Raw genomic sequence first — 25627 nt, forward strand, 5'->3', positions numbered from 1 at the left:
GCCAACAATGTGTGAGAATACATTTGCTATTTAAATGCTTTTGATGTACTTTTGAGAATATTTTTGATATTTAAAATATTTCTATGTAATACTTAACATGTTTAATATTTAAAATATTTTTTAAAAGCCACTGTTTTAGACTACCTTGTTACATAGCAAAAGCTAACTAATTTAGCACCTCAGGAAGCTGAGGCTTGACCGGAAGGAGTGAGGTAGCCACAGAGGCGCGCTCCTGAGACCCGCTTCAAGAGATCCTGCGTGAGGAGTGTACTGAGCCGGCACTGTCCGCTGCAGCCCCTCGGGGGGCTGCTTCAGTATTCGAGCTGAAGCCACGCTCTCCCTGGACTGCCACCGACCAAGCTCGGGTGGAGCTCCCAGTGGGGGTGGCTGAGACTGTCCAGGTTGCCCTCCTTGAGGTGGAACTATGGAATGATTTTGATTCTTCTACTTCCAAGGAAGATGGGAAACCAAGGACATAGTAGGGATTTAACAAAAAGGAATCTGAGTCGCGGTCAGAACCGCATTATGTTTACTTCTCTCTGGATTACCTTGAAGTTACCCCCCTTTCCCTGATAATAATGGCATTATGGGAGACACTGCAATTGATCAAATAAAAACCGAAAATTTGGTTTGCTTCGGCTTGAATGCTGATGGTTTGGGGATGAGGAGTTAGGGACGTGTTTGTGCTATAAGGAATGGCATCTTTTCATGAAGGGGAGGTACGTAACTAACAGAAAAGGCTTAACTTGAGTCTGTAAGCTGAAGAAAGCTGCTAGGTAGTCCTTACCTGTGCTACATACCTGTGAAGGTAATAAATTGTGGAGTTGCATGTGCGCTTTGTATGCCCCGTTCCACTCATTGGCATCAAGGCCCGCAAGGAAGTGAGGTCGAGGAAAGGCAGAAGTTCACCCTTCTGGACCCAGGGTGGCCAGTCCAGGCAGGCTGCTCTTCATGTCACTCCAGAGTTGGGCCTAGCCAGAGTAGAAGTAGAATATAGGTAGCACCGGCTTCCCTTTCCGTGCAGATAGACAACACCCTAAGCGGGTAAACCTGGCAAAGATACTGCCAATAACCTAGATTCCAGTGCAACAGAACCCACTTCTGGCCCAGCTCTGACCACGCCCACTGTTCTTCCTTTCCCCAGCTCATTTCAAGCTGGAATCAATGTGCTGTTCAGGCCTGCCCCAGTCTTGGCCCAACATGACTTTGATGTGCAGAATTCATGTCTTCTTTCCCAAAGTCTTCTGCACATCTTGGTACAACACAGAGTGTCTGACACCTGGGCCTGGGGAGAGCTCAGAGGTCCCAGGGAGCCCAGAGACCCGTGGGGAGGCTGCTGCTCTCCTCCTGTGACAGCAAGCCCCCTGGGAAAGTTCTCCCCAAAGCAGGGTGTGGAGGAGGAGCTCAAGTGCAAGACAGCTGGGAGGATGCCACCTGTGGAGAGGAAGTGGGTCCTGCAGAAGGTGGATGAGTCCTCCAGCAGAAAGTCCAGAGGTGCACATTAGTGGGTCTCAGCTGGGCCTCATGGTGAGATTGACGACTGGCTGGAGATGCCAAATCCATAGGCATTAGGCCTGGGCAGGTTCCGGTATGGCTAGTGGGCTAGCTTTTCCAGACTAGCACTGCTTCACTACAGAAAGGGTGGCCTGGCCTCCCTCTTATGTTCAGTTAAGGACCGAGGCCCAGGACACATGTCATACCACTGATGTGAGTTGGGGACAGGTGGGTGGCAGATGTGCCCCATCAGGCTTCATTGCCACCTGACTGGCTGGAAGAATAGCCTGGAAGGCAAGGATCCCCATCCTACAACAAGAGGGAAAGTGGAGGGCTCACCATGCATATGGGCCAGAGGAAGTGCCAGTGAAGTCCCTGACTCCGTGGGTGTTCTGGACACAATCTAGGGTTAGGTTGTCACTTAACACAGCTGAGCCTGCTGTCAGTCTCCAATCTGGGACCTCAGGGAGGCCCAGGGGCATCCCAAGTTACACTTTCCTTCTTGTTCTCAGTCTGGAGTCAACTCTCTCCCTGTGGTGGATTTGACACTCGGCCAGGTGAAGCCCCACTGAAAGCTGGAGCTCAGGCCACTGGGACCGTGTGGTGGGGAGGAAAGGGCAGGGCTTTGGCATCAGACTCAGGTCCAAGGTTTGGACCTGCCACCTACTAGCTGTGAGGTCTTAACAAATTACCTTCTGCTATAGACTAAATGTTTGTGTTCCCCTAAAATCCATGTTAAATTCTAATGCCCCAGGTGATGGTATTTGAAGGTGGGGCCTTTGGGAGGCGATCAGTTCATGAGGGTAGAGCCTTCATAAACGGGGTAAGTGCACTTATAAAAGAGGCACCAGAAAGAACCTTCTCACCTTCCACCACATGAGGCTACAGTGAGAAGACTGTTATCTAAGAAGCAGACCCTCACCAGACACTGAATCTTCCGGCACCTTGACCTTGGACTTGCTGGCCTCCCCAGAACTATGAAAAAATTTCTGTTGTTTATAAGCCACCCAGTCTATGGTGTTTTGTCATGGAAGCCCGAATGGACGAAGACATCTCCACTTCTGATCCTGTTTCCTCATCTACTAATGCGGAGTAGTAGGACTCTTACAGTACTGTCAGGCCACAGTAACACATGGTTCTTTGCTTCCCCTTTTCAGGGACTTGGAGTGGAGCCAGCCTCTGCAGACGGGATGTGTACTAGCTCAGACTGCTTCCTTTGCTCTCATGTGATGACTAATGAATGCAGTCCTGGAGGCAGAAAGGCAGAAACAAAATTCCCATAGAAGTTCCTGCTGGAGTGGACGGAGCTCAGGGGAGCTTCCTTGTCTAGCTGAGGCGAGTGCCTTAAAGAAAGGGTGCCCCCAGATGGAGGTAGCACCGTCAGTGGGCAAGAACACCTGGGGCGGGGGCAAGGAGGGCTTGCTGACTCTATGCTGCCCCTCAATACCTGGAGCTTTCCAGCTCCTCCCTGAGCTAAGCCTTAAAGCTGGGGGGCTCCCTTAGAGTTGGTGGAGAGCCTAGGACCAGTGGCCCTGATTTTCTGGGATCAAGTAGGCATTCTTGTGGCCAGGAGGTGGCGCTGAGCCCTCAGTTCTGCCAGCTTCAGCTTCACTGTCACCAGCAGTTTAAGGTCCATGAAAGGGTGGAGGAAGGTTACTCTGGATGGTGCGGGCAGGAGCTCCTCTTCAGTGAATCTGAGCCCTCATCTTGGCCTCTAGGACAGCCAAGCTGAGTCACAAGAGCCAGGTTCCTAGAACACTGGGCTAACCCCTTCGCCCTCAACCAGAAATGAGTCAGCTCTGCAAGGAAGGGAACCAACACTGGGGGACTGGGTAGGTTCAAGGAGAGGGCAGCTTTCAGACCAGCAGTAGTCACTTCCTGGCCCCCTAGGCAGTGCCTCTGGAACAGCCTGGGACAGACCCTCACTGATCCAGCTAAAGCCTTGTCTGCGGGCCTCACACTCTAGCATGCGCCCATCCATCCTTCATTCATTCATTTGTTCATTCATTCAGTACCTACTCAGTGTCAGGCACAATGCTGAGTCAGATACAGAACCTGACCTCAAGAAGCCATGGATGTGGGGATGGAGAGACAGACCCATAAACACAGACAAAAGGAGAATGCCCATAGTGCAGGCGAGGGAAGGGACCATCTTGTTCCAGAGAAATCAGGGAGGGCTTCAAGGAGGCATCAGTTGGCCTAGAGTTTTATAGATTTCAACAGACAGAGATGAGGCCTGGGCAGTCCAGGCAAGGCAAAGTCTCAGAGGTAGGAAGCTCCATGTTACATGCAAGGAGGGGACAGGATAGGAGGTAGCTGGGGAAGCAGGCGGGTGAGTGCAGAGTCCTGGCAAGAGAACAGTGGGCTGTAAGGCTGGAAAGGCGGCCTCAGCCTGAAATGGTGAGCTACAACGTCTAGCGTCCACCGGGAGGGGGTGGGGAACTACGGAAGGTGTTCCACGTGGCAGGGAAGGACCAGCCCTTCTAAGGCCAGCCCGGAGGCTGCGTGGCAGGTGAGCCTGGGGAGTGGGATAGGGGGGTGACCTGGAGACAAGGAGACCCGGTATCAGGTGCTGTCACAGCCCGTGTAGTCATGGTCTGAGCCGGGAGGGGGCGCTGTGTAGAAGGTAGGACCAGGCAGAGAAACACATCCCTGAAGGGAAATAAAGAAGCATCTTCTCTCTAGAGGTTTGGTCAGTTTTCTCATCATGTGGCTGATTGAGCAGCAATCACAATAGTTAACATTTATTGAGCACTTGTAGACCAGGCACTTAAGCATTGTACATATGTTTTCACTTACTCCCAAAACAATTCTATGAGGTAGGTACTACTAGTATCTTCATTTTATAGATGAGACACAGAGGGTTAAGTTACTTGACCAAAGTCATATAGCTAGAGCCAGGATTCGAACCCAGGCAGTTGGCTTGAGAGCTCATGCTCCAATCACTACACTAATGCCTACAGCATCCCCGCCCCCTCCCCAGCACCCCAGCCTTCCAGCAGATCCCTGGGAGTGCAGGCACCCGGGCTACAAAGGCTGGTAGGTGCCCAAAGGTTGAGATGCTGGGTCACCTGAGGCACGAGGGGAATGTCCCCCTGAGCTGGGGGAAGAGGAGCCAGCAGCAGGTCCCTTCCCTGGCCTCCCTGCTAGGGTCCATAGCACCTCTTGAATGTGGGGTGGCAGATGCCAGCCGCTGCCCTCCCTTGCCCCGAGCACGCTCACTGCCTCCCCAGCAAGAACAGCCCAAAGTTTAGGTCGTGAAGGGGGAGGCTTTATTGACGACAGAGAAGGCAGAATTCTGGGCAAGTACATGCAGCCCTGCTCCAAGAGTCCAGGCTGGAGTCAAGCCCGCCAGGACCAAGGGCTTCTTTGTCTCAAGGACCTCGCTCACCCTCACCATCCTGAACTTTCCAACACCTCCTTTTCCAGCAGCCCCAAAACACTCATCCTCAAGACCATCCTCTGGACAAAGTAATTAGCAGCCACCAGTGGGGAGCTAGGACCATCATTGTGGTGGGCATGGGGCCCCTCTCCCCAGCCTCTGGGGACAGAACGGGAGGGGGCAGGCACAGCAGCCCCAGTCGATGGGGCCGCCCTCACTGCAGGAGGCTGGTGTTGGGGACAAAGGCCAAGGGCATCTTCTCCCTGTGCCTGGGCAGGGTTCTGCAAAGCTGAACCTCTTCATGTCACTCTCCCCTGCTGTCTCCCCTCCCTGGCCTGAGCCTGCCCCATGGACAAGGCCCTGTCAGCCTCGGCCCGTGCCCATCTGTGTAGGCTTCGCAGCTCCTGCCCTCCAGCCGGAACGTGCTCTCTCATCCACTGCCCTCCCTGGCTGGCCAGGCCCAGTCCTTAGCCCAGAGCTTTTTCAGGGACCAAGTGGGGCTGGGACATGACCACAGGCATTTCTTATGGTCACAGAAACAGGGCATCAGGCCTCCAACCAGGGGACTGTACTTTCCCAGCCACCTGCACAGCTTGTGGCCAGTTGATCATGGGGAGCCAGGACTGGCTGGGGACCCCGCTTTAGAGCCCAGCACCTCCCATAGCCTCCCCAGCCTTGGGTGAGGGGAGAGGGACAAGCCAGTCCTGAGCTGGGGCTGGGAGGAGCAGGGACAAAAATAACCCAGTACAGGCTCCTGCTGAGGCCAGAAATAGCGTAGTGACAAGTGCCTTGTAACACCCCGGGTGAGCAGCAGGGGGAAGCTGAGCTGAGGAGGGCCAGCCTCACAACAGGCCCAGGCCTGGCTGAGGTGCCGTCCACACTACATACCATACCACACTGCCCGTGTGCACACACGCATGTGGCAGGCCCAAGGGACCGCAGCTCAAGACAGGGAATCCGGAGAGATGCTAAACTTGGGCTTGACCTTGGCTACGGCCACGCTGCGCTTGCGCAGGGGCCCTCGGGCTGAGGCAAGGGTCAGGGCGTCCAGCAGGCTGCGGTCCTCATCAAGCTGGCGGGCCGTGCAGAGTGGCGTGGGCACTTTAATGGTGTTGCCAAACTTGGAATAGTCCACGGAATAGCGTCCATCCTCCTCAGCCACAATGGGGACAAAGCGCTGGCCCCACAGGATCTCATCGGCCAGGTATGAGGTGCGGGCCTGGGTGGTGATGCCCGTGGTTTCCACCACACCTTCCAGGATGACGATGATCTCGAGGTCCTGATGGTGGTGCAGGTCGCCGGGCGCCAGGTCGTAGAGTGGGCTGTTGGCATCGATGACGTGGTAGATGATGAGGGGCGCCACCAGGAAGATGCTGTTGCCTCCCACGCCGTTCTCCATGGGGATGTCCACCTGGTGGAGGGGCACCACCTCGCCCTCAGGGCTGGTGGTCTTGCGCACCACCTGCATGTGGATGGTGGCGCTGATGATCATGCTCTTGCGGAGGTCGCCCACCCGCAGCATGAAGCAGAGGCGGCCGTGGCGCAGGGCGATAACGGCGTGCTTGCTGAAGATGAGGGTCTCGGCCCTCCGGTGGGCCTGGGCGGTCTTCATGAAGATGCAGCCCAGCATGATGGCGTTGATCATGAGCCCCACGATGTTCTGCACAATGAGCACCAGGATGGCCAGGGGGCACTCCTCGGTCACCATGCGTCCACCAAAACCAATGGTCACCTGGACCTCGATGGAGAAAAGGAAGGCAGATGAAAAGGAGTGGATGCTGGTGACACAGGGCTCCCCGGCGCCCTCCATGGGGGCCAGGTCACCGTGGGCGAAGGCGATGAGCCACCAGGCCATGGCGAAGAGTAGCCAGCTGCACAGGAAGGACATGGTGAAGATAAGCAGCGTGTGCGGCCACTTGAGGTCCACCAGCGTGGTGAACACGTCCTGCAGGAAGCGGCCCTGCTCCCGAATGTTCTTGTGGGCCACGTTGCAGTTGCCTTTCTTGGACACAAAGCGGGCCCTCCGCTCTCGGGCACGGTACCTGGGCTCGGTGGGGTCCTCTGCCAGACGTGTCAGCACATACTCCTCAGGGATGATGCCCTTGCGGGACAGCATGGCTCCAGTGACCCCCAGAGAGGGGCTTCCCCCATGGGGGGGACACCCCCTGACCTGGCCTAGGGCCTCACTGTGGCGTCCCCTCCTTGGGCACACTGTCACCCTGGGGCCACCCTCGGCCTGTGCTGGCCTCCCTTCTGAGATGCCGAGCCTTTCTCTCCTATACCTGGACCCTGCTTCACTTCTTTCTGTCAGCTTCACACTTCACCCCACCTGCCCATTGCCTACCGAGCCCCCAACCCCGCCTACTCTCACCTGGTCCCCTCCCAGCTCTCCTCCACCAGCTGAGAACCCCGGGGGCCTCGCTAAGACTCCCTCTCCCCACCCAGCCCAAACACCTCCGAACTTAACACCTCCGGATCTTTCCAACTAGCCAGACCTCACACAACCCCCACCGCGTCTCCCGCCTCACCCATTTCGGTCCCCGGCTCCCCTCCAAGCTCCAGCTTCATGTCCTCACCACCCCCAGTCTCTTCTGCAGGTATGCCCCTATTTCCTACCCCACCCGTCCCGTAGCGCCCCCGCCGCTCTTCGGATCCCTCTCCGGCGCTCGTCCTCTCCGTCTCCTTGGGCTCCTGCGCTCTCCGGAGTCACCACCCCACCCGGCTCAACTCCGGACCCCCTCGGCCCCCGCGCGACCCGGCCGGGCTCGCTCCGGGTCGCGGCCTCCCGGCTCCCGGCAGCCGCCCGCCCGCCCGCGCCCCCGCCCGGCGCTCCGTCCCCGCCCCGCCCGCTTGTCACCGCTGCACCTGCTCCTGCTCCTCAAGCCGCAGCCGTCGCCTCCCCGCCCCCTCCCGCCGCCCGGGTGCTCGCGGCGGGCTGTGCTCAGGTTTCGTCGGTCCGTCCGCGGGTCCGTGGAGACCGACCTGTGTTGGGTGAGGGTAGAGGACCGCGGGCGGGGGGCGCCCAAGGAGAGGAGCGGGGGCCGGGGGCCGCCAGGGGGAGCCCGACCTATTCCTGAGCGGGAGAGGGGGCGGGGACAGGCGCAAGCCCCGCCCCTCGCCTCGCCCTGCTCCCCCACCCCAACCCCCTACACGGCCTTCCTTCTCTGGACTTGCAAGTCTGGCCTTGGGGGTTTGTCAAATCTGATGGATCAAAAGAGGTTCCTTCTGCCCACGCCCTATGAAATTGGGGTGGGAGGAGGGAGCTGTGACCCGCGCCCCCTTGTCTGGGGACCGCAGCCACTGTCGCCCTGGCTCCCCTCCTCCAATATTCCCATCCGTATTTGGGTCAATATCCGCCTCTAGCGCAGCGCTGGGTTTTGCCGGTTTTCGGGGAAAGGAGGCACCGAGGGGCAGCGCCACCAGTCCCGGGGCTGGGGTAAATTAGGTGGCTCCAGGACTTATCAACTGACAGCTTCTTCCCTTTGGAGGATGCTCTTCATCTTTTCTCAGTCCTGAATCCTTTGAGAATCTGATAAAAGCTCGGACTCCCTCCCACTTAAAAAAAAAAAAGTGTCTCAGTAGGTGTAGGGGCACAGTTTAACACCTACTAAAGGGGATGCCGGATGCTGCAGCCCAGGACCCTGGGCGGTTCCATCTTCTCAATCATGAGCATCCCTACTTTATCTATTTATCTTTTTATTTAAGAGACAAAGTCTGATTCTGTCGCACAGGCTGGAGTGTAGTGGCACCATCAAGGCTCACTGCAGCCTCGAATTCCTGGGCTCCAACTGTCCTCCCGCCTCTGCTTCCTCAGTAGCTGGGACTACAGTCGCACCACCATGCCTGGCTAATTTATTTAAAAAAATTTCTAAGAGATGGGATCTTGCTAAATTGCCGAGGCTGGTCTTGAACTCCTGGGCTCATGTGATCCTCCTGCTTCAGCCTCCCAAAGTGCTGGGATTATAGGCATGAGCCACCGTGCCTGGCTCATCACTACTTTAAAGAGGGTTTGAGCTGCTGGCACCTGCTTTACACTTCCTTACTCCCATAGCCTGATTTCTTCCACCTTAGGTGATGGGAGGTATCTAGGTCTGAGCAGGTGTATCAGGGCTGGCTTGGGTACTGGGGCACGCAGGCTCTTGGCCCAGACGTGGTGCAGGCATCAGCCTAACGTTGCCCTGTGGCTTGTCCCCCCAGTTCTCAGGTGGGAAGAAAAGACTGCTAGGTCTTTTTTGGAACAGCAATGACTCCACCCCTTCTCTGAGGCTCAGATCCTTATGGAGGAACCCCTGACCTGTGTGTGACCATTTTTTGGAGTGGGGCTTTGAGGCAGAGGCTAGAAAGGTAGGGAGTGTGGGGCTGTGGGCCATAGAGGGGTGGGGCATGACTTTCATATTGGATTTTCTTTTCTCTCCCATACCCACCTGCAGGCTGAGTGTATACCACTACAAAGGGTGAGTATGATCTTGGGCTGTATTAATAGAGGTGCAGGCTGGGCATGGTGGCTCATGCCTATAATCCTAGCACTCTGGGAGGCCGAGGCAGGAGGATCCCTTGAGCTCAGGAGTTCGAGACCAGCCTGAGCAAGAGTGAGACCCCATCTCTACTAAAATAGAAAGAAATTAGCTGGACAACTAAAAATATATATAGAAAAAAATTAGCCAGGCATGGTGGCACATGCCTGTAGTCCCAGCTACCTGGGAGGCTGAGGCAGGAGGATCACTTGAGCCCAGGAGTTTGAGGTTGCTGTGCTAGGCTGACACCACGGCACTCTAGCCCGGGCAACAGAGTGAGACTCTGTCTCAAAAAAAAAAAAAAATAGAGGTGCAGTGCCGAGGGTGGGAAGGGTAAAACAGGATGAGTACAGTGGGGGGCAGAAGGAGATAGGGTTACATGGGAAACCTCTGAGGCAACTACATCTATTCAGACATCAGAAAAGGAGCCTTGGAGAGTTTATTGCAGAAATACCCAACGCTGAAGGAGGATGGACTAGTAGTTTCTGTGGCCCAAAGGACAGAACAGAGTGGAACAGAGGCAGGCTTTGATTTCACATATGCAAAAGTCAGTTCTCATAACAACAACGACAAGAGACGGCCCACCAAGGCTGGTGGCCCATCAGTGATGTTACAGATGGCCTTGGGCATCCCTGTGACACTTCACTGTGAGCCCTGCCCTGCCCCCTGCTACTTCCTTTCAGTGGGGTGGCTTTGGGGTAGTGTTAGCCATATGGAGTCCTCTTTCTGTTCCCTGTCTCTGCTCCTGGGAGATCACCAGTGGAGGGAGCTGATGGGCTCCCCAGGGCATGTCAGAGCTGGAAAGGCCAGGCGCTGATTCCAGGTGTGGCCCTGAGGCCTCAGCGGTCCCCTGCTCCACCCTTCTAGGGGGGTGAGTCCCACACCCAAAGGACTCAGTCTTCTGCTCTGCTCCATCCTGCACTTGCTCACACTCATCTCTCCAAACACTGCACGTGGCAGGTCCCTGCTTGCTCCAAACCCTTTTCCACTCCCCTTTTGTCCATAGGCTTATCTCACACTCCTGTCTTGGCATTCAAGGTTCTTTGACTTGCTGCCCTCCCTGCTGCCCTCATTTCCCTCTCACCTCCCTGACCAGCCATCACTCCCTGGCTCCTGCTGCCCTCACCCCCACCCAGCCCTTTTCTGTAACGCTCTGCCTATCCAACCCCTACCACTCACATGCCCAATGCAAATCCTGCCTTTCCCAGACAGCCTGCCTGACCTCACAGTGCTCTTACTTGGCTCCTGGAACATCTAGGACCCCATTAGAGGGGTCTCTGCTGGGTCCTTCTTCTAATGACTGGTGGGTTTTCCTTATGTTATGTATCTCTCACCCCCTTGCAGCCAAGAGGGAGGCAGGCCCAACTCCTAGGTCTACCCCACAGGGCCTGGTACAGCCAGTGTTGCAGGTGCTATACAAATGATAACAAAATGAGATGTAGGCCAGGCATAGTGGCTCACTCTTACACTCCCAGCACTTTGGGAGGCTGAGCCAGAAAGATAACTTGAGCCCAGGTGTTTGAGACCAGCCTGGGCAACATAGCGACACCCTGACTCTACAAAAAAAAAAAAAGGGAGAGATGTTCACGAGCACCTGCCATTTCTTGGCTGAGGGTGGGTGTGCACTCTTGTTTTGTGATGCAGACAGCATCAGGACAGTTGTTTTGGTCTCCCTGCTGTCTGGGCCCCAGCATCTCCCAGCCACATCTGACTAACCTGTGGGACATGCACTGTGCTTTCCCTCTGAAGGACCACCCTTGCCCCACTTCTGAATGCCCCTGTTTGGGGGATGGAGACGGGGACATGTGATCCAGGCCTACCCAGTCAGTGTATTCTAGTTTTCTGACCACAGTGATTGGTGGGGATGAAGATGTGACCCAAGTTGGTCCCTTGAGCTTTGTTCCCAAGATTTTTGCTGGAACTATTGGGAAAGAGCATCTTTTTTTCCTCTTGGGTTGCCCTGGAGTAGGATGTAAGCTGGAGCTGCTAGTGGCCATCTGTCATCCAGGAGGGAGAAGAAAATGGATTCCAGAAATGGAGACACATCCCTGCTGTGAAACACCTGGATCTGGCCAGGCCTGAAGCAGTACACCTCCTGGGCTTTTCAGTCACATACCGCAATAAATTCAAGTTTTTGTTTAAGCCACTATGAGTTGGGTTCCTGTCATTTGCAATGAAAATAGTGCTAATGCAGGGTACCCAGGCCCCACAATTGTACTCCAAGAGTGCAAGTGAGAAGAAAGGGGGCCAAGCTATACAGAAACCTATTACCTTATCTGATGAGGTCATCAGAGAAACTCTTGCTGTGGACTGAAGTGTGTCCCCCAGATTCACAGGTTGAAGCCCTAACCCCCAATGTAACTGTATTTGGAGATAAAGTCTGTGAGGAGATAAGGTTCAGTGAGGTCATAGGGATGGGGCCCTAATCCAGTATCACTGGTGTCCTTATAAGAAGAGAGATAGACAGGTCCCAGGGATGCATGTGCACAAAGGAAGGGCCATGTGAGGACACAGCGAGAAAGTGGCTGTCTGCAAGCCGAGGAGAGAGGCTTCAGGAGAAACCAAATCTGCAGCACCTTGATCTTGGACTTCAGCCTCCAGAACCGTGAGCAATAAACTTCTGTTGTTAAAGCCACCCAGTCGTGCTATTCTGTTGTGGCCGCCTGAGCTGACTAATACAGCCCCCAGTTCAAAGATGAGGAAACATACTCTTGCCCACGCTCACAGGTCTGCCTGATGCCAAAGACAGGCTGGCTCTACAGCACCCACTGTCCTCTGCCAGCCGCTGCCCCCAGACTCAGGGCCTCCCATAGGAAATAATCAATCTCTTTATTTACAAGTGATTTACAGTTAGAAAACCCAGGCAGGGGGTGGGGCAGGGTGGGCTTGTGGGATGGCACTTGGGCTCTGGTGGGTTACTTGTCTGCACGGACGAAGGAGGCGAAGACGCTGTCCTTCTGGCTGAGCAGCGTGTCTGGCTTGTCGAACTCGAGGATGGCGCCGCGCTTGAGGACGATCACCAGGTCTGCACTCAGGATGGTGTGCACTCGATGCTGGGCGGCGGGAGGGGCAGGTCAGGGTGGTGGGAGGGGAAGGGGCCAGCAGCTGAGGGCATCCCTCCCGCAGCTTGAAGGAGGGGGAGGCATGGGGTCACAGTGTCCTGTCTCTGCGGTGACTGCCCTTCCTGGGGTGGCTGTGACTTCAAGCCCTGCATCCACTAATACTACCCTTCTTCCCTCTCCAAGTCCCACCTTTGCCCCACCTCCAGGCTTCAAGACTCAGAGACCCCCTCCCCACCTCCTACGGAGAAGTAACCCCAGCCTAGCTCACAGGGCCTTGGGACGGGGCAGACCTTGGAACCTGGAGAAAGAGAGGGGAGGTCTGAGGGAAGTGCAGGTGCTAATCCCCCCGCACCCCAATTCCTGCAACCCAGGCTCCCTGCAAGCCCTTCAGACTTCTTGCCCCATAGGGCATCCCTCCTGCAGCACCACGGGTCTTTCTTGATTACTAGAACCAGGTGAGCCCTCTCTCTGGGTGTCCCCTGCACCCCAGCAATGGGCCCCTTACCGCGATGGTGACCACGGTGCGGTCTGCGAAGGCCGTCATCACCACCTTCTGGAGGATGTTCTCCTGCCGGGTTGGGGCAGCAGCTGTTGACTCACCTGCCCAGTGGGTGAGTCTCGCCTGGTTTCCTCTGGATGTGGGGCCCAGTCCTAGCCCCACCCCCACCCTCTAGCTGGCCCTAGTCCCATGGGACTGACCAGGTTCCTGGAAGCTCAGCTCCCTGTCTCTGTGTGTTGTGAGTGTGCTGTGTGTGTGCTGTGTGGTGGGCGACGGAGTGAAGACTATGTGGGCGTGTGTGTGGCTTGTGTGTGTGCATGTGTGGGGTGTGTGTGTGTGTGTGTGTGTGTGAACATTCCCTAGGACCAAATGGAGTCAGGGTCCGCCCCCCCCCTTTACCTTTTCTGCCACACACAGCCCCGAGGCAACGTGAGCCTCAGGGCTACTTTGTGCAAACTGCTCCCTAAGACCCCACTGCAACCCTCTCCCAGACTGCCATCCCACGGATGTGCCCAGGACCGACCGTGGCCATGTCGATGGAAGCTGTGGCCTCGTCCATGATGAAGATGCTGGTCTTCCTCACGAAGGCCCGGGCCAGGCAGAACAGCTGCCTCTGGCCCTGGCTGAAATTCTCCCCGCCTTCCGTGATGATGGCATCTGAAAACGGCCCAGGAGACGGGCTGAGTTAATCCTGTGCTGCGAGTGGAACAGATGGGATGGCTCGGGGGGCTGCTGGGAAATGTGCGTATGGGGGCAAATGTGTGGGTGTGTGTCCGGGAGCACAGCGTGTGCAGGGCTCATGCACCCGACACAACGAAACAGAGGCCATCTGCGTGGACTGCAGTTAGAAGGGCGCCCCCTGGGGGTGTGTGCCGCTGCGGCCCTGGCCAGTTCCGGGAGGGGTGCGTGCACTCGGCGTGGGTGTGCTGCATGCGTGTGGGCCTTGGGGTGTGATTCAGGGAAGCCAAGGCTTGGCCAGCCCCCACTGCTCCAGGAGCTGCAGCAAACACACCAAGGCTCTGCCGCCCGCTGGCCTGGGGGCAGGGTCTTCCCAGTAGCCTCAATGAGTGAGCTGTGTTTGTGATTTCCGTCTGTCCTCTCCTCCCCCTGGGCAGAAGTGGGTAGGTGGGCTGAAGGGGCAGGGCAGGGCTGCAGATACCCCTGTGGTACCCGGCATTTGCAATCTCTGTCTCACAGTGACTCCTACTGTCCCATCAGGAGGGACCAGACCCTGAACTGACCAGTTGTGTGACCTGGGGCAAGTCACTGCACCCCTCTGGGCCACTGTATGGTGAGAGGTAGACTAAGTGCTCTCTGGGGTCCTGCCAGACCCCAGACTCCAAACGCAGAGCAAACCTAAAGTGTGGGTGTGAGGCTTCCCTCCCTGCCGTTAAGCGCCCAACGCCTGCTCGGCCAGGAGCAGTTACCGAGGCCTCCCGGCAGCGCCTTCACCACCAGCTTCAGCTGGGCTATCTCCAGGGCCTCCCACAGCGTGCTGTCCGAGCACTTCTTCTCTGGGTCCAGGTTAAATCTGGGGGTGCACAGAAAGCCCCAGTAGGGAGGGAGCGGGGTGCTACTTCCACCCCCCGGGGTCGCTGGGAGGCTGAGGCAGGCGAAGGGACAGTGAGTGACCACCGACTGCCTCGGGGGCCTCAGGGACCTGGCTGCGGGGAGAGCACTGAGGTGGTGGCAGTGGGTGGAGGACAGCATCTCAGACCCGTAGGTGGGGATCCCCTACCAGTGCCTGCCTGGTGGGAAGGAGAAGGGGATGAGGGGGCACTCCCATGTGTCCTGGTTCCTCCCCACCGCCCCTGGAGCTGGGGCAGCCCTGGCGGGGTGGTGGGGCTCACCGGATGGTGCCGCTGAAGAGGACGGGGTCCTGCAGGATGATGGAGAGGCGCGAGCGCAGGGTGTGCAGGGGCAGTTTGGCGATGTCAATGCCATCGATGATGATGCGCCCTGCATGGAGATGATGTCACAGGTGGGGCGGCCCTAGGAGTCAGGGTGGTGCTGGGGACAGACCCAGCCAGGGTCATAGGTCCCAGTCAGGATACAGGGCAGGGCAGTGACTGGGGGCCTCCCATGACGTGTAATCACACAGGGGGACTGTGGGCTGTGGGGACACGTGGGGTGCCCCCATACAGCTCACCTTCGAACATGTCCACCATGCGGAAGAATGCGAGCGAGAAGGAGGACTTCCCACTGCCTGTGCGGCCGCAGATCCCGATCTGGAAAGAGCAGCAGGCACGCCGCTGGGGCTCCGGCTGCTGGGAGTGGCCCCTAGCGCTAGCTCTGGGGCGTGCACGGGTGTGGGAGGTCACAGTGTCTCTTCCTGGTCTGGTTTCCTGACCAGCTTCTCCCTCTCTTTTTTTTTTTTTTTTTGAGACAGAGTCTTGCTCTGTTGCCCGGGGTAGAGTGCCATGGCGTCAGCCTAGCTCACAGCAACCTCAAACTCCCGGGCTCAAGCGATCCTCCTGCCTCAGCCTCCCGAGTAGCTGGGACTACAAGTGCCTACCACCACACCCAGATAATTTTTTCTATTTTTAGTTGCCTGGCTAATTTTTTTTTTTTTTTTTTCTATTTTTTTCGTAGAGACAGGGTCTCGGTCTTGCTCAGGCTGGTCTTAAACTCCTGACCTCAAGCAATCCTCCTGCCTCGGCCTCCCCGAGTGCTGCTAGGATTACAGGCGTGAGCCACCGCCCCCGGCCCAATCAGCTTCTCTTTGGCCACACAGGTTTGGGCTTATTTCCTGTGGTGGGTCCGCAGGGGGCTCACAAGGGGACTGGAAGGCAAGCGCAGGGCGTAGATGTCCATTTGCTGGGGCCTTGGTGTGGCTCTGGGTGTGTTGGGTACTTGGCTGCAGGGGAGTTGGGGACACTGGTGTGTCTCTATGTGCACGAGTGTGGCAGGAGGACAAGGGGGCAGCCAAGTGTGGTGTGCAGGGGTCTGTCTGTGTGCCCTGCCTTAAACTGGAGCTATCTCTGACCCCATTGCCCTTGGGTACCAATAGAAATTACAATAAAGGACCACTACGGAGACAGAGACAGTGACATCAAAAGACAAGAGAGGCAGGGACAGATGGTAGGAGACAGAGGCAGGGACAGAGGTACATCCCAAGGTCAGAGGTAGTGAGATGGACAATGACAGAGTGAGAGAGACAGACCAAGAGACAGAAGGGGAGTGAGGGGGACATGAGGAGAGGTGGCCCAGAGCACCAGGCAGGGGCTCTCTCCCCGAGAACAAGGATGGCCTCACCCTGCATCCCAGGCCCCTGCCCTGGAGCTTGGGGCAGTGTCCTGGGGAAGGGCCCTGGCCATCTGTGGGGAGAGGGCTCTGACAAAGGTCCACTAAGCTGGGGAAGTCTGGGGTGTCCGTCTCCTTGGGGGATGAGTGAGGAGACAGGGCCTGAGGCAGCAGGAGGAGAAGGGGAGCGGGGAGAGGAAAGGTGGGCTGAACCCTGATGGGCCCAGGGCTGGAGATGAGGGTCTGAATGGGTGAGGCCTGGAAGGGCCCTGGTGGGCCCCAGGGTGACTCTGTGCAGCTGTCTGGTCCCCGCCCTCCCGGCCCTGCTCAGCCCCATCCTGCAGAGTGGGGGCAGGGCACGGGCTGGCCTGACCTTCTGTCCCGGGGAGATGAGGGCGTTGACGTGCTTGAGCACCGGTTTCAGGGAGCTGTCGTAGCGCACGCTCAGGTTCTGGATCTGGATCTTCCCTCGGTCGGGCCAGTTCTTCGGGATCAGTGATGGTGCTGGGGGCCGGGCTGGGGCTCAGCCACCAGGTGTGGGCCACAGCTAGCATCCAGGGATGCCACCCCATCCCCAGGCTCCCTCGTGGTCCCCGACCCAAACACACTCCTCCTCTGGGCCCTTCCCCCTGGAGCCCTCTCCCTGCGCCCCTCACCCAGGAGCCCCTCGTAGCTCTCCGCCTCGGTTTTCAGGAGCCCGTGGATACGCTTCACGGCCCCCAGCTGCAGCTCCATGTCCGCCAGGTTCCGCACCAGCCAGTTGAGGTAGTTGGAGACCTGCGGGGAGCAAGCCAGACACAGACACTCAGTGACCACCTGGTCCTGTCCTTGGCCTCGTGGCTCTTCCTAAAGCTGGAGAGGGGGGTGGGCCCCAGATGCCTGTTTTTTTTTTTAAAGACAGGGTCTTGCTCTGTCACCTGGCTAGAGTGCAGTGGTGTCATCACAGCTCACTGTAACCTCAAACTCTTGGGCTCAAGCAATCCTCCTGCCTCAGCCTCCTGAGTAGCTGGGACTACAGGCATGTGCCACCATGCCTGGCTAATTTTTTTTAGAGATGGGGTCTTGCTATGTTGCCCAGGCTGGACTTGAACTCCTGGGCTCAAGCTATCCTCCCAACTTGGCCTCCCAAAATGCTGGGATTACAGGTGTGAGACACCGTGCCTGGCCCTCAGATGCCTTTTGCTGCCCATCAGTGGCCTGCTCAGAGTGGCCCTCCCAAGAGCCTTGGGGAGTGTCACAAGGAATGTGGCTCATCATCCACTGCCTGTCTGGAGCCTGGGCCCTGGGCCCGGCCTGTCAGCCTTCCTGCCCACAAGGTCCTTCTGACATAAAACTCAAATGAGCTTGGGGTAAGGCCTGGGGGTATCCCACGTCTCAGCTGGGGAAGGTGCCCCGGGATTCCCCACGTGCTGGTGTCCGACCCTTCCCCGGGCCTAGCCCACTGCCACTCACCATGAGGGCGTAGGTGAGGCCCAGGCCCACCAGGCCGGCAGAGAGCTCCCTGTGCAGGGAGTTGGAGATGGAGGTCACGGCTGCGATGAGCACCACACACGCTCCGATGTACTCCTGCGGAGGGAGAGGAGCTAGCCTGGGCGCTTGGGGTTGAGCCTCAGGCGCCCCCGGCCCACCTCGCTCCCTTTTGGTGAAGGGAGCAGCTCAGCCAAGCCTCCACCCCAGCCCCGCAACTCACGCACACATCACCAGACACACATGAAGCCTGTGGGGGTTCCAGGAGCCACCATGTGCCCACCATGTGCTCCCCCATGCCCCAGCCACCTGCACACACCTGCACACGCGTGCCACACCAGCTGCCCCCCCATACAGCACGTGTGTGTCACATGACCCACTGCAGACACACACTTACCACAGTTACAGATACAACTGTGTTAGCTACGGGTGCACACTTCAGACACACAAGCCCCCAGGCAGATGTGGGGAACAGGGGTGTAGGCTGGATGTGGGGGACCACCAGGGCCGGGGAAGCAGGAGCTCAGTGTCCACGCAATCTGGTATCCCAGCCTCTCTGCCCCCGTCCGTGTGTGCCCTCGCTCTGGCCCCACACTCCTATCAGCACCCCCCTTGCAGGGTCCCAAGCTAGGGGTGATGGCACGTGCCATTCGGACTTCCAGCCATCTGTTGGCAGCCGTGAGGAAGAGGGAGGCAATGTTGTTGGAGTCCGTGTATTCGAGCAGCTTCTGCTGGAACCGGGCCTCGTACCTGGAGGGAGGATGAGGAGGTTCTGGGGGAATAGAGTCGGTCCGTGGAGCTCCTGTGGCTCTCACTACCTACAGAGGGGCCGCCTGGGGCTCCCAGCCCCCAGACATGCCACCTCTGCCACCTTACTCATGCTAGCCCTCCCTGCTCCTTTCTGCTTATTCCTGTCCAGAGCCCCACCTCCTTCAAACTCTTGTTTTCACCCCAAAACCCGCTCTCTCTAGGTCTTTCCCATTACAATAAAGGACACCTCCCTCTACCCAGCTTCTCAGGCCTGAAACCCAGGAATCATATGGATTCCCATCCAGTCCCTCAGCAATCTCCTCCGTCTACTTCTCAAATCGTCCTTCCATCCGGAGCTCCCTGCTTCCTGCCCTCCCCCTCCCGCTCACCCGCGCTTCTGCATCAGTTCCCTGATAGTTGTCCCTGCCGTCTCCCTGCAGCCCACTGTCCGCACAGCAGCCAGCAGAATCTTTCTTTCTTTTTTTTTAAATTTAATTTAATTTTTATTTATTTTTTTATTTTAGAATATTATGGGTGCACAAAGGCTTTTGTTACACATATTGCCTTTGCACCACCCAAGTCAGAGCTACAAGCGTGCCCAATCCGAGACATCACAGAATCTTTCTAAACCACACATTGAGTCCCATCTCTCCCCTGCTTAGTATACCAATGACCTCCCCTTGCTTTTAGCATAAAGAACCACCTCCTCTTCCAACCACCCCCTGCCACAAACTCCCTTGCACACTATGCTGCAGCCACCCCAGCCTTTTGAAAGTTTTGTGACAATGCCACAGTCTTCCTCACCCCAGGGCCTTTGCACATGCTGTTCCCTCTGCCTGGAATGCTTTCTCCCTTGCTCGTTACAAGACTGGCTCCTTCTCAACCTTTGGGACTTCCCTTAAATGGTACCTCCTTAGAGAGGCTTTTCCTGCCACTATCTCACCTGAAGTAGGTTTCCCCTTTTATCCTCTGTCTCTGCAGCCTGTGTGCTCCATGGTGTCTGCTCCGACATTCATTTCTTTTGCTGTTTATGGTCCCTCTCCCTCCCTAAATTCCATGAGGATGGGGCCATGTTCACCAATGCAGCCTGGAATCTGTCACTATCAATGAATGTTTGTTGAATGAGTAAGTGAGCCTTCCCTGACTGTCTAAAGTAGATGGGATCTCTTCGTACAAAGAACTCTGGATGTTTCTTTCCCACCCTCAGGTCCTCATCATGTTCTCCCTGTGTTATGAAGCATGGACCTGCCTCCTCTCTCTGACCAGCCTGGGCTCCCGGCACCCTTCTCCTTGGCCACCTCCCTCAGACCTTGATGGCACGGGCCCAGCCCAGAGGAGTACAGGAACACTTGTCTGATGATGAATGAAGAAATGAAAGAAAAGCTGTCTCATCACTGCTGATTTGATAAAGTCCAAACTCAGGGGACTCAGAGGGACCCAAGTTGGGCTTTATTGGGCACTTGCTGTTCACTCCGGGAAGGTGTTTATTCAGCTTTGATTATTTCTGGATAGAGGGCATGTGTCTGAGGAGAGCAAGGTGAGTCTCTGAGGTGGGAGAGAGTGTGCGATTGCATAGCCAAGGGGTGGAGGTGTAGGGTGGGTGACGTGTCTGAGGCCAGCGTGAAACTGTCCGTCTGAAGGGTCTGAGTAAGTGCGTGTTGACAGGAGTGTATGTGCACAGGCGTGTGCGTGGTGATAGGAGTGTGAGGCACTCGTCGTATGTGGGTCTCAGGGCCGTGTGTGAGTGACAGGAGAGTCTGAGGGGTGGGCATGTGTCAGATGGGGCTTCTCCATGGGTGTGTGACAGCGGCCTGGGGACTGGGGAAGAGCTTCAGCTGTGGGGCCGCGCAAACCCAGGTTGGAGTCCGAACATCATGACTTCCTGCATTTGTATCAGAATGGAGACTCAGTTTTCTCATCAGTAAAATGGGGACAGTAATAGTAACAGTTCCTACGTGGACTGCAACAACCTCTGTGCCCAATACTGAGCCCCGTGCCGGGCACTCTTCAGACTCTTTTGGGAAAAAAGAGGGCCTTTTGGGAAAGTCTAAAAGGCCAGACAAGTCTGGGTTCCAAGGGCAGCAGCAGTTCTCGCAGTCTGTGTTACCGCAATGGGTGACCCAGCCTCTCTGGGTCTCATTTCTGCACCTGTAAAACGTGGCTATGCGTGCCTATGTCATGAGACGCTTGTGAGGATTAACTACAATAAGGCACACACAGCACTTAGCACGGCGCCTGGCGTGCGGTAAGTGCGCAATCAGTGACCGCTAATCAGCTCTCAACAGGGCAGGCCGCTGGGCTAAAGCCAATGACTCAAACACATATAGAGATGATTAAAAAATCTTTCATTCACATTTAAAAATCACTCACTGTGTCAGTGCGGGGTGTGGAAGGCCTCGCTGGCAGCAGTTCCTCTGGCTGACCACAGGCCGGGCCTGAGCCACAGGCCTGCTCTGAGGCCGGTTATAGGAAGCCACCCGAGGGTCTGACCCATTCTAGGAAAGTCACAAACTCTCCACCCCAGGCCCAGCCCCAGGTCCTCAGGGACACCAATTAAAAGAGGGACATCACCAAAACTGATAGCAAAGGCCAGGCCCAGGGGTGTTGAGGGACCTGGAAGATGAAGGGACAGGGGAAGGTCAGGCTTGAGAGGAGGAGTCTGGGAGGAGACTCTGGAGTCATCCGCCAGGCTCCAAGCAGCTTCTGTGTGGACGCCAGCGCAGGCTTGGGCAGGGGCTGGGAAGAGCTCTGCTCTGCTTTGATCTGCTCAGACAAGACCCCTGAGAGGCGGCCTCCCATGGCCCCTGGGGCCCCAGGGAGTAAAGAGAGGCTGCAGTGCTGCGCCAGGGCCTGGCCCCTCTCCCAGGGCTGAAGCTGGACATGAGAGGCAGGAGATGCAACTCCCTCTGGACCCTCCACTGGCCTTTGAGCCCTAGGCTTCCTCCTGGACACGGGGCTTGGTGTCTCATGGTTACTGTCACACCCCGAGCAGCTGTGCCATCCTAAAAATAGCCTATCATCATCATGCTCTGGGTGAGGCTTAGAGACAAGAGCCCAACTATCTGGGGCAGGGGTCTCTGGCCTATCTGTCTGGCGGAGAGATGCTGGAGACTTGGGGACGGGGGAGCAACAGCAGCCTCCGATGCTCTCATTTGCTTTTGTTTTATTTTATTTTATTTATTTATTTATTTATTTTGAGATGGAATTTCACTCTGTCACCTGGGCTAGAGTGCCGTGGCATCAGTCTAGCTCACAGCAACCTCAAACTCCTGGGCTCAAGCCTCCCGAGTAGCTAGGATTACAGGCGCAAGCCACCATGCCCAGCTAATTTTTCTATTTTTAGTAGAGATGGGGGGTGTCGCTCTTGCTCAGGATGGTCTTGAACTCCTGGCCTCAAGGATCCTCCTGCTTCGGCCTCCCAGAGTGCTAGGATTACAGGCGTGAGCCACCGCGCCCAGCCTCATGCTCCCATTCAGCCCAACATCACAAGTCAGGGTTGCGAGAGGATGGCAGGGGCATGTGTGAGATGGGGGCTTCTCCGTGGGTGTGCGACCGGCAGGAATTTTCAGGGAATTCCTCCAGCCTGGTGAACTCTCACCCATTCTTTGAGTCTTAGCTCCGATGACACCTTCTCCATGAAACCTTCCATGACTGTCTCCCTTCTATGCTCCCACAGCCCTCGTGCCCTCTTCGTTCAGAGCACCCGGCACATAGGATTTCCCGGGTCTGCTCAAAGTCTGGGCTGTAAATGCCTCTAGGGCAGTGGCTCGTCTGACTCCTATCTGTTGTGTCTGGCAGGGGGCTTAGCACATGGCAGATGCTCAGTAAATGTTTGTTGAATAAACAAGTAGGGTCAAGTCTGGGCTTTGTGGGACCTTACAAAGATTATATAATCTCTGTGTGCCTCAGTTTCCTTATCTGTGCAATGGGAATGATCATGCTCAGCACCCAGGGCTGCAGAGCAGAATGAATGGGGTTGGCACGAACAGTACTCAGCACCGTGTTGGGCACACAGGACATCCTCTAAAAAAGAAGGCCTCAGGGCCAGTCCACATGATCTAAGGCCCTTTCTAGCATTGATACGGGAAGACTTGTCCCAGCCTTGGTGCTTTCCATACTCTGCCTTAGTTCGCAGAGGCCCTGGGCTTGTCTGCGGGGCAGCAATTTTCCTCTCTGGAACACACAGCTGGAGCCCATCTGGCCTGTCCCCGCTGGTGGACATCCCCTGGGTCTTGGGGCTTGAGCGGGGCGTTGAGAGCCATGTGTCCTAAGTGGATCCCTGAGACTCGAACCTCATGACCTATGACCCTGGCCCTGCTCTACTCCACTTGTCCCTGGGGGGGAATCTGGACTCGTACCTGAAGGCCCGGATGGTGGTGAGGCCTTCCACGGTTTCAGCAAAGTGCGAGAGCAGCGGGAGCTGGGTGGTGTCGTCCAGCTGCTGCAGGTCCCTGTGCCGGGGAACAGAGCAGAAACGGTTAAAAGGTCAGGCTTGGGGCTCAGCCTGGCCTGAATCCCAGTCCGTCCTACCACTGTGTGAGCATGGCTTCACCTCTCCAGGCCTCAGTTTCTCACCTGTGAAGAGAGACGCAACAGTACCACCCCTCAAGCTGCGGTGAGCACTGAATGAGATCGTTTGTGTAACATGCTTAGACACTGCCTGCAACGCACAGTTACTGTTGTCCTGGGCATCGTCCACCTCACGTCTGTGACCCTCCCTGGGCTTCTGCCACACAGCCTCGTGCTGGGGTAAGGCTGGGCAGGCAGCCTTACTTCCATTTTTACAGGTGAACAGCCTGAACCTTGGGGCAGCTGGCCAAAGGAACGGACAGACCAAACTCGAAGCTTCCAATCCCCCCTTTCCTGATAACCACAATAGGTTTCATCACATCACAGGCCAGGATCTAATTCGCTCCTTGAGGGGGTAAGGCCAGAGGTTTCCATGGCAACAGAATTGCCTCTCGAGCCCCACAGCTGCACCTTGACAAGCACGTCAGTGCCAGGAGGCCAGTTTGGGATGCAGGAAGTAGCTTTCCTGGACAGACCGTCTCCAGGGCCAGAGGGTGCCAGAGGAGCAGGGTGGTTTCTCTGGCAGAAGAAATGAACTTTGTAGAACAGCTTGTACTGTGTTTAAAAAGCCACTGTAATATTGTGAATATCAACACGCTATGTTCCTCCTGTGGGTGCTGGGTGATTCTGGATCATTCAAGCAAAAAGCCGTTTATACAAACGTTGATCCTTTTGGGCAGGTAATTGTGGCCAAAATGCATCTAAATGTAATTATTGTTATTGCTAATCAGTATTTTGACTCTCGTTTCTAACCAACCAGCTATGTGCACTCAGGAAAGGTACTTTTGTGACCACAACCTGCAGTCAGAAATACATTTTATGTTGCAAATCATTACATACACAACTACGTGATCGAAACAAAGGTTTCATGAAGCAAAGCTGCTGTTACCATATGAATGCAGTCAGATATTTTCCGTTCTATTTCATTTTTTTAAAGTGCTGGTTTGGATCCATGATACTGAATTCAAGACCCGCTAATGGGCTGTAAGTGGCAGTTTGAGAAACTCTGGCCTAGAGGTTCTTTAAATGTTTCCCTGTAATTCTTTGAATCTATGAGTTTAACAGAATCACTCCCAGAAAGACTTCCTAGAGAGCACTCTTAGGAAATTCCTAGAAGGAAAGAGCTGTGCGTGACTGCAAGGCTCACGAGGGCAAATGTGATCAGTGAGAACGGCTGAGGGAGGCCCCTCCAGCACGGCTTCTGCCACGCCCTGCGCCCGAGTGCGCTGGGAGGTGAGACTGACGTTACAACGCTCAGGTCAGGCGCCCTCTGATTTCACACATCGGCAGTCGGCCTGGCTGCCGGAATCATGCAACACTCCTGGGAAGCATTTTGGCAAAATGAGTGAAGGGCAGAAATGAGTGCGCGCACGCTGGCCCGGCAGTCCCATTGCTGACCACATCTCCCAAGGAAATAATTCAGAAATCAACTGCAGTGTGTGTGTGTGCGGACAGATGGTTGTATTAGGGTAGAGGAGTAGGATGTGGATATTTCTATTATAGTTTTTATTTTTCTTTTTTGGGGGGACATGACCCTACCACTTTTACGATAATAATTCCAGTAAGTGTACCAAGCTGCCCACTGCAAAGCACCTCCCACCCCTCACTCACCCCCCGACCATCACCTGGATGCCACCCGGAAGTACTTCTGGGTGAAGTAGCACACGACAGCCAGGGGCAAGAGGGCCACGAGGAAGACAGGTGTGACATAGGAGATGACGGCCACGGCCGAGACACAGAGCATGGTGGAGCGGCTCAGGCACTCCAGCGTGGATGGGATGTGCTGTGGGGGAGGGCGAGAGAGCAAGGTGCGTTCAGGTGTTTGACTACGTTCAGTGTTACCTGCGCCCTGGGCTCTCTCCCTTTATTGCAGGCGCACATCTTATCTCTCCCGCTGCACAGCAAGCTCCCTGAGGGCTGCAAGCAGGACTGTGCTTCCTCACTCTCCAGTACAATGGTAAAGAAACCACACAAGTTGGGTCAAAATGAATATCCTCCGCACAATCAGCCACCTTGGTTCAGAACACACTGGAACCTTGCTAGAGTGAGCCAGTGGGTCTGGGGCAGAAGCCAAAGGGGTCTGGTTTCCCTTGGCCTTATTACGAAGGTCGCACCCAGGAGGCCTCAGGCCCTGCAGTGGCATTAACATCAGATGGGGCGCTGGTTCCTCCCACAGGGCTTGGATCACCTGATCTGGGGAACTCAGCGTGGGACAGGAAAAGCTCCCAGGGGCCTGGCCTCTCTCGGGACTAGGGGAAATGTGACACAGTCCTCTATACCTGGTCGATGGTGTTACAGTCGGATGAAAATCTGTTTAGGATGCTCCCAAGGGGCGTGGTCTCGAAAAACCTAAGGGGCGACCAGAAGAACAGTTACTCATTTGTCTATTGATTTACATCCTACTTATTGAATGGGGTAGTTATTTATTTGTCTCTGGAGTCCTTCGTGGGTCTGGCTCCCCGGGAACGGTTGCCTTAGTGTATCTGTAGACATCTGGCCTGTGTCCTGAGAATCTCCAAAGCCGCCCAAAGGGGTGCTGGCCCCTCGTTAGCCTCTCTGACTCTCAAGCCCATTTGTGACCACTGCCACCTATCTCAGCTGCTTGCTGGGCCTGACTCAACAGCTGTCCTCCTGGGACACAGAGTCC

The 25627-nt window shown here is 56.1% G+C and overlaps 2 protein-coding genes across 8 annotated transcripts in view; both read right to left on the minus strand.

Moving 5' to 3' along the window:
- Positions 1–5819: 5819 nt before the first annotated feature.
- KCNJ11 (potassium inwardly rectifying channel subfamily J member 11) lies at positions 5820–7879 on the minus strand. 3 transcript variants are annotated; one of them, XM_069469654.1, is made up of 2 exons: positions 7742–7879; positions 5820–6747 (listed from the first exon to the last, which is right to left on the minus strand). In XM_069469654.1, the coding sequence occupies exon 2, from the start codon at positions 6729–6731 to the stop codon at positions 5820–5822; it is 912 nt and encodes a 303-aa protein (XP_069325755.1). In that variant the 5' UTR covers positions 6732–6747; positions 7742–7879. The 3 variants fall into 3 exon arrangements, with proteins under 3 accessions (XP_069325755.1, XP_069325754.1, XP_069325753.1); XM_069469653.1 differs by lacking the exon at positions 7742–7879 and adding an exon at positions 6919–6992; XM_069469652.1 differs by lacking the exon at positions 7742–7879 and having other exon boundaries at positions 5820–6992.
- A 3926-nt stretch (positions 7880–11805) lies between these two features.
- Positions 11806–25627, minus strand: part of ABCC8 (ATP binding cassette subfamily C member 8) — a 75957-nt gene continuing 62135 nt past the window's right edge. For 2 of the 5 annotated variants that reach the window (XM_069469659.1, XM_069469658.1), the window contains exons 27-39: positions 25260–25329; positions 24606–24763; positions 22770–22862; positions 18309–18411; positions 17647–17760; positions 16851–16971; positions 16568–16698; positions 15101–15179; positions 14802–14910; positions 14379–14482; positions 13475–13608; positions 12958–13020; positions 11806–12443 (exon numbers count right to left, since the gene is read on the minus strand). In XM_069469659.1, coding sequence (XP_069325760.1) covers positions 12306–12443; positions 12958–13020; positions 13475–13608; positions 14379–14482; positions 14802–14910; positions 15101–15179; positions 16568–16698; positions 16851–16971; positions 17647–17760; positions 18309–18411; positions 22770–22862; positions 24606–24763; positions 25260–25329 — 1417 coding nt within the window. In that variant the 3' untranslated portion in view covers positions 11806–12305. The remainder of the gene's footprint in view (positions 12444–12957; positions 13021–13474; positions 13609–14378; positions 14483–14801; positions 14911–15100; positions 15180–16567; positions 16699–16850; positions 16972–17646; positions 17761–18308; positions 18412–22769; positions 22863–24605; positions 24764–25259; positions 25330–25627) is intronic. The other 3 variants (XM_069469657.1, XM_069469656.1, XM_069469655.1) reach the window with 2 other exon arrangements.

The sequence above is a fragment of the Eulemur rufifrons genome, chromosome 6, assembly GCF_041146395.1.
Source record: "Eulemur rufifrons isolate Redbay chromosome 6, OSU_ERuf_1, whole genome shotgun sequence".
NCBI lineage: Eukaryota > Metazoa > Chordata > Mammalia > Primates > Lemuridae > Eulemur > Eulemur rufifrons.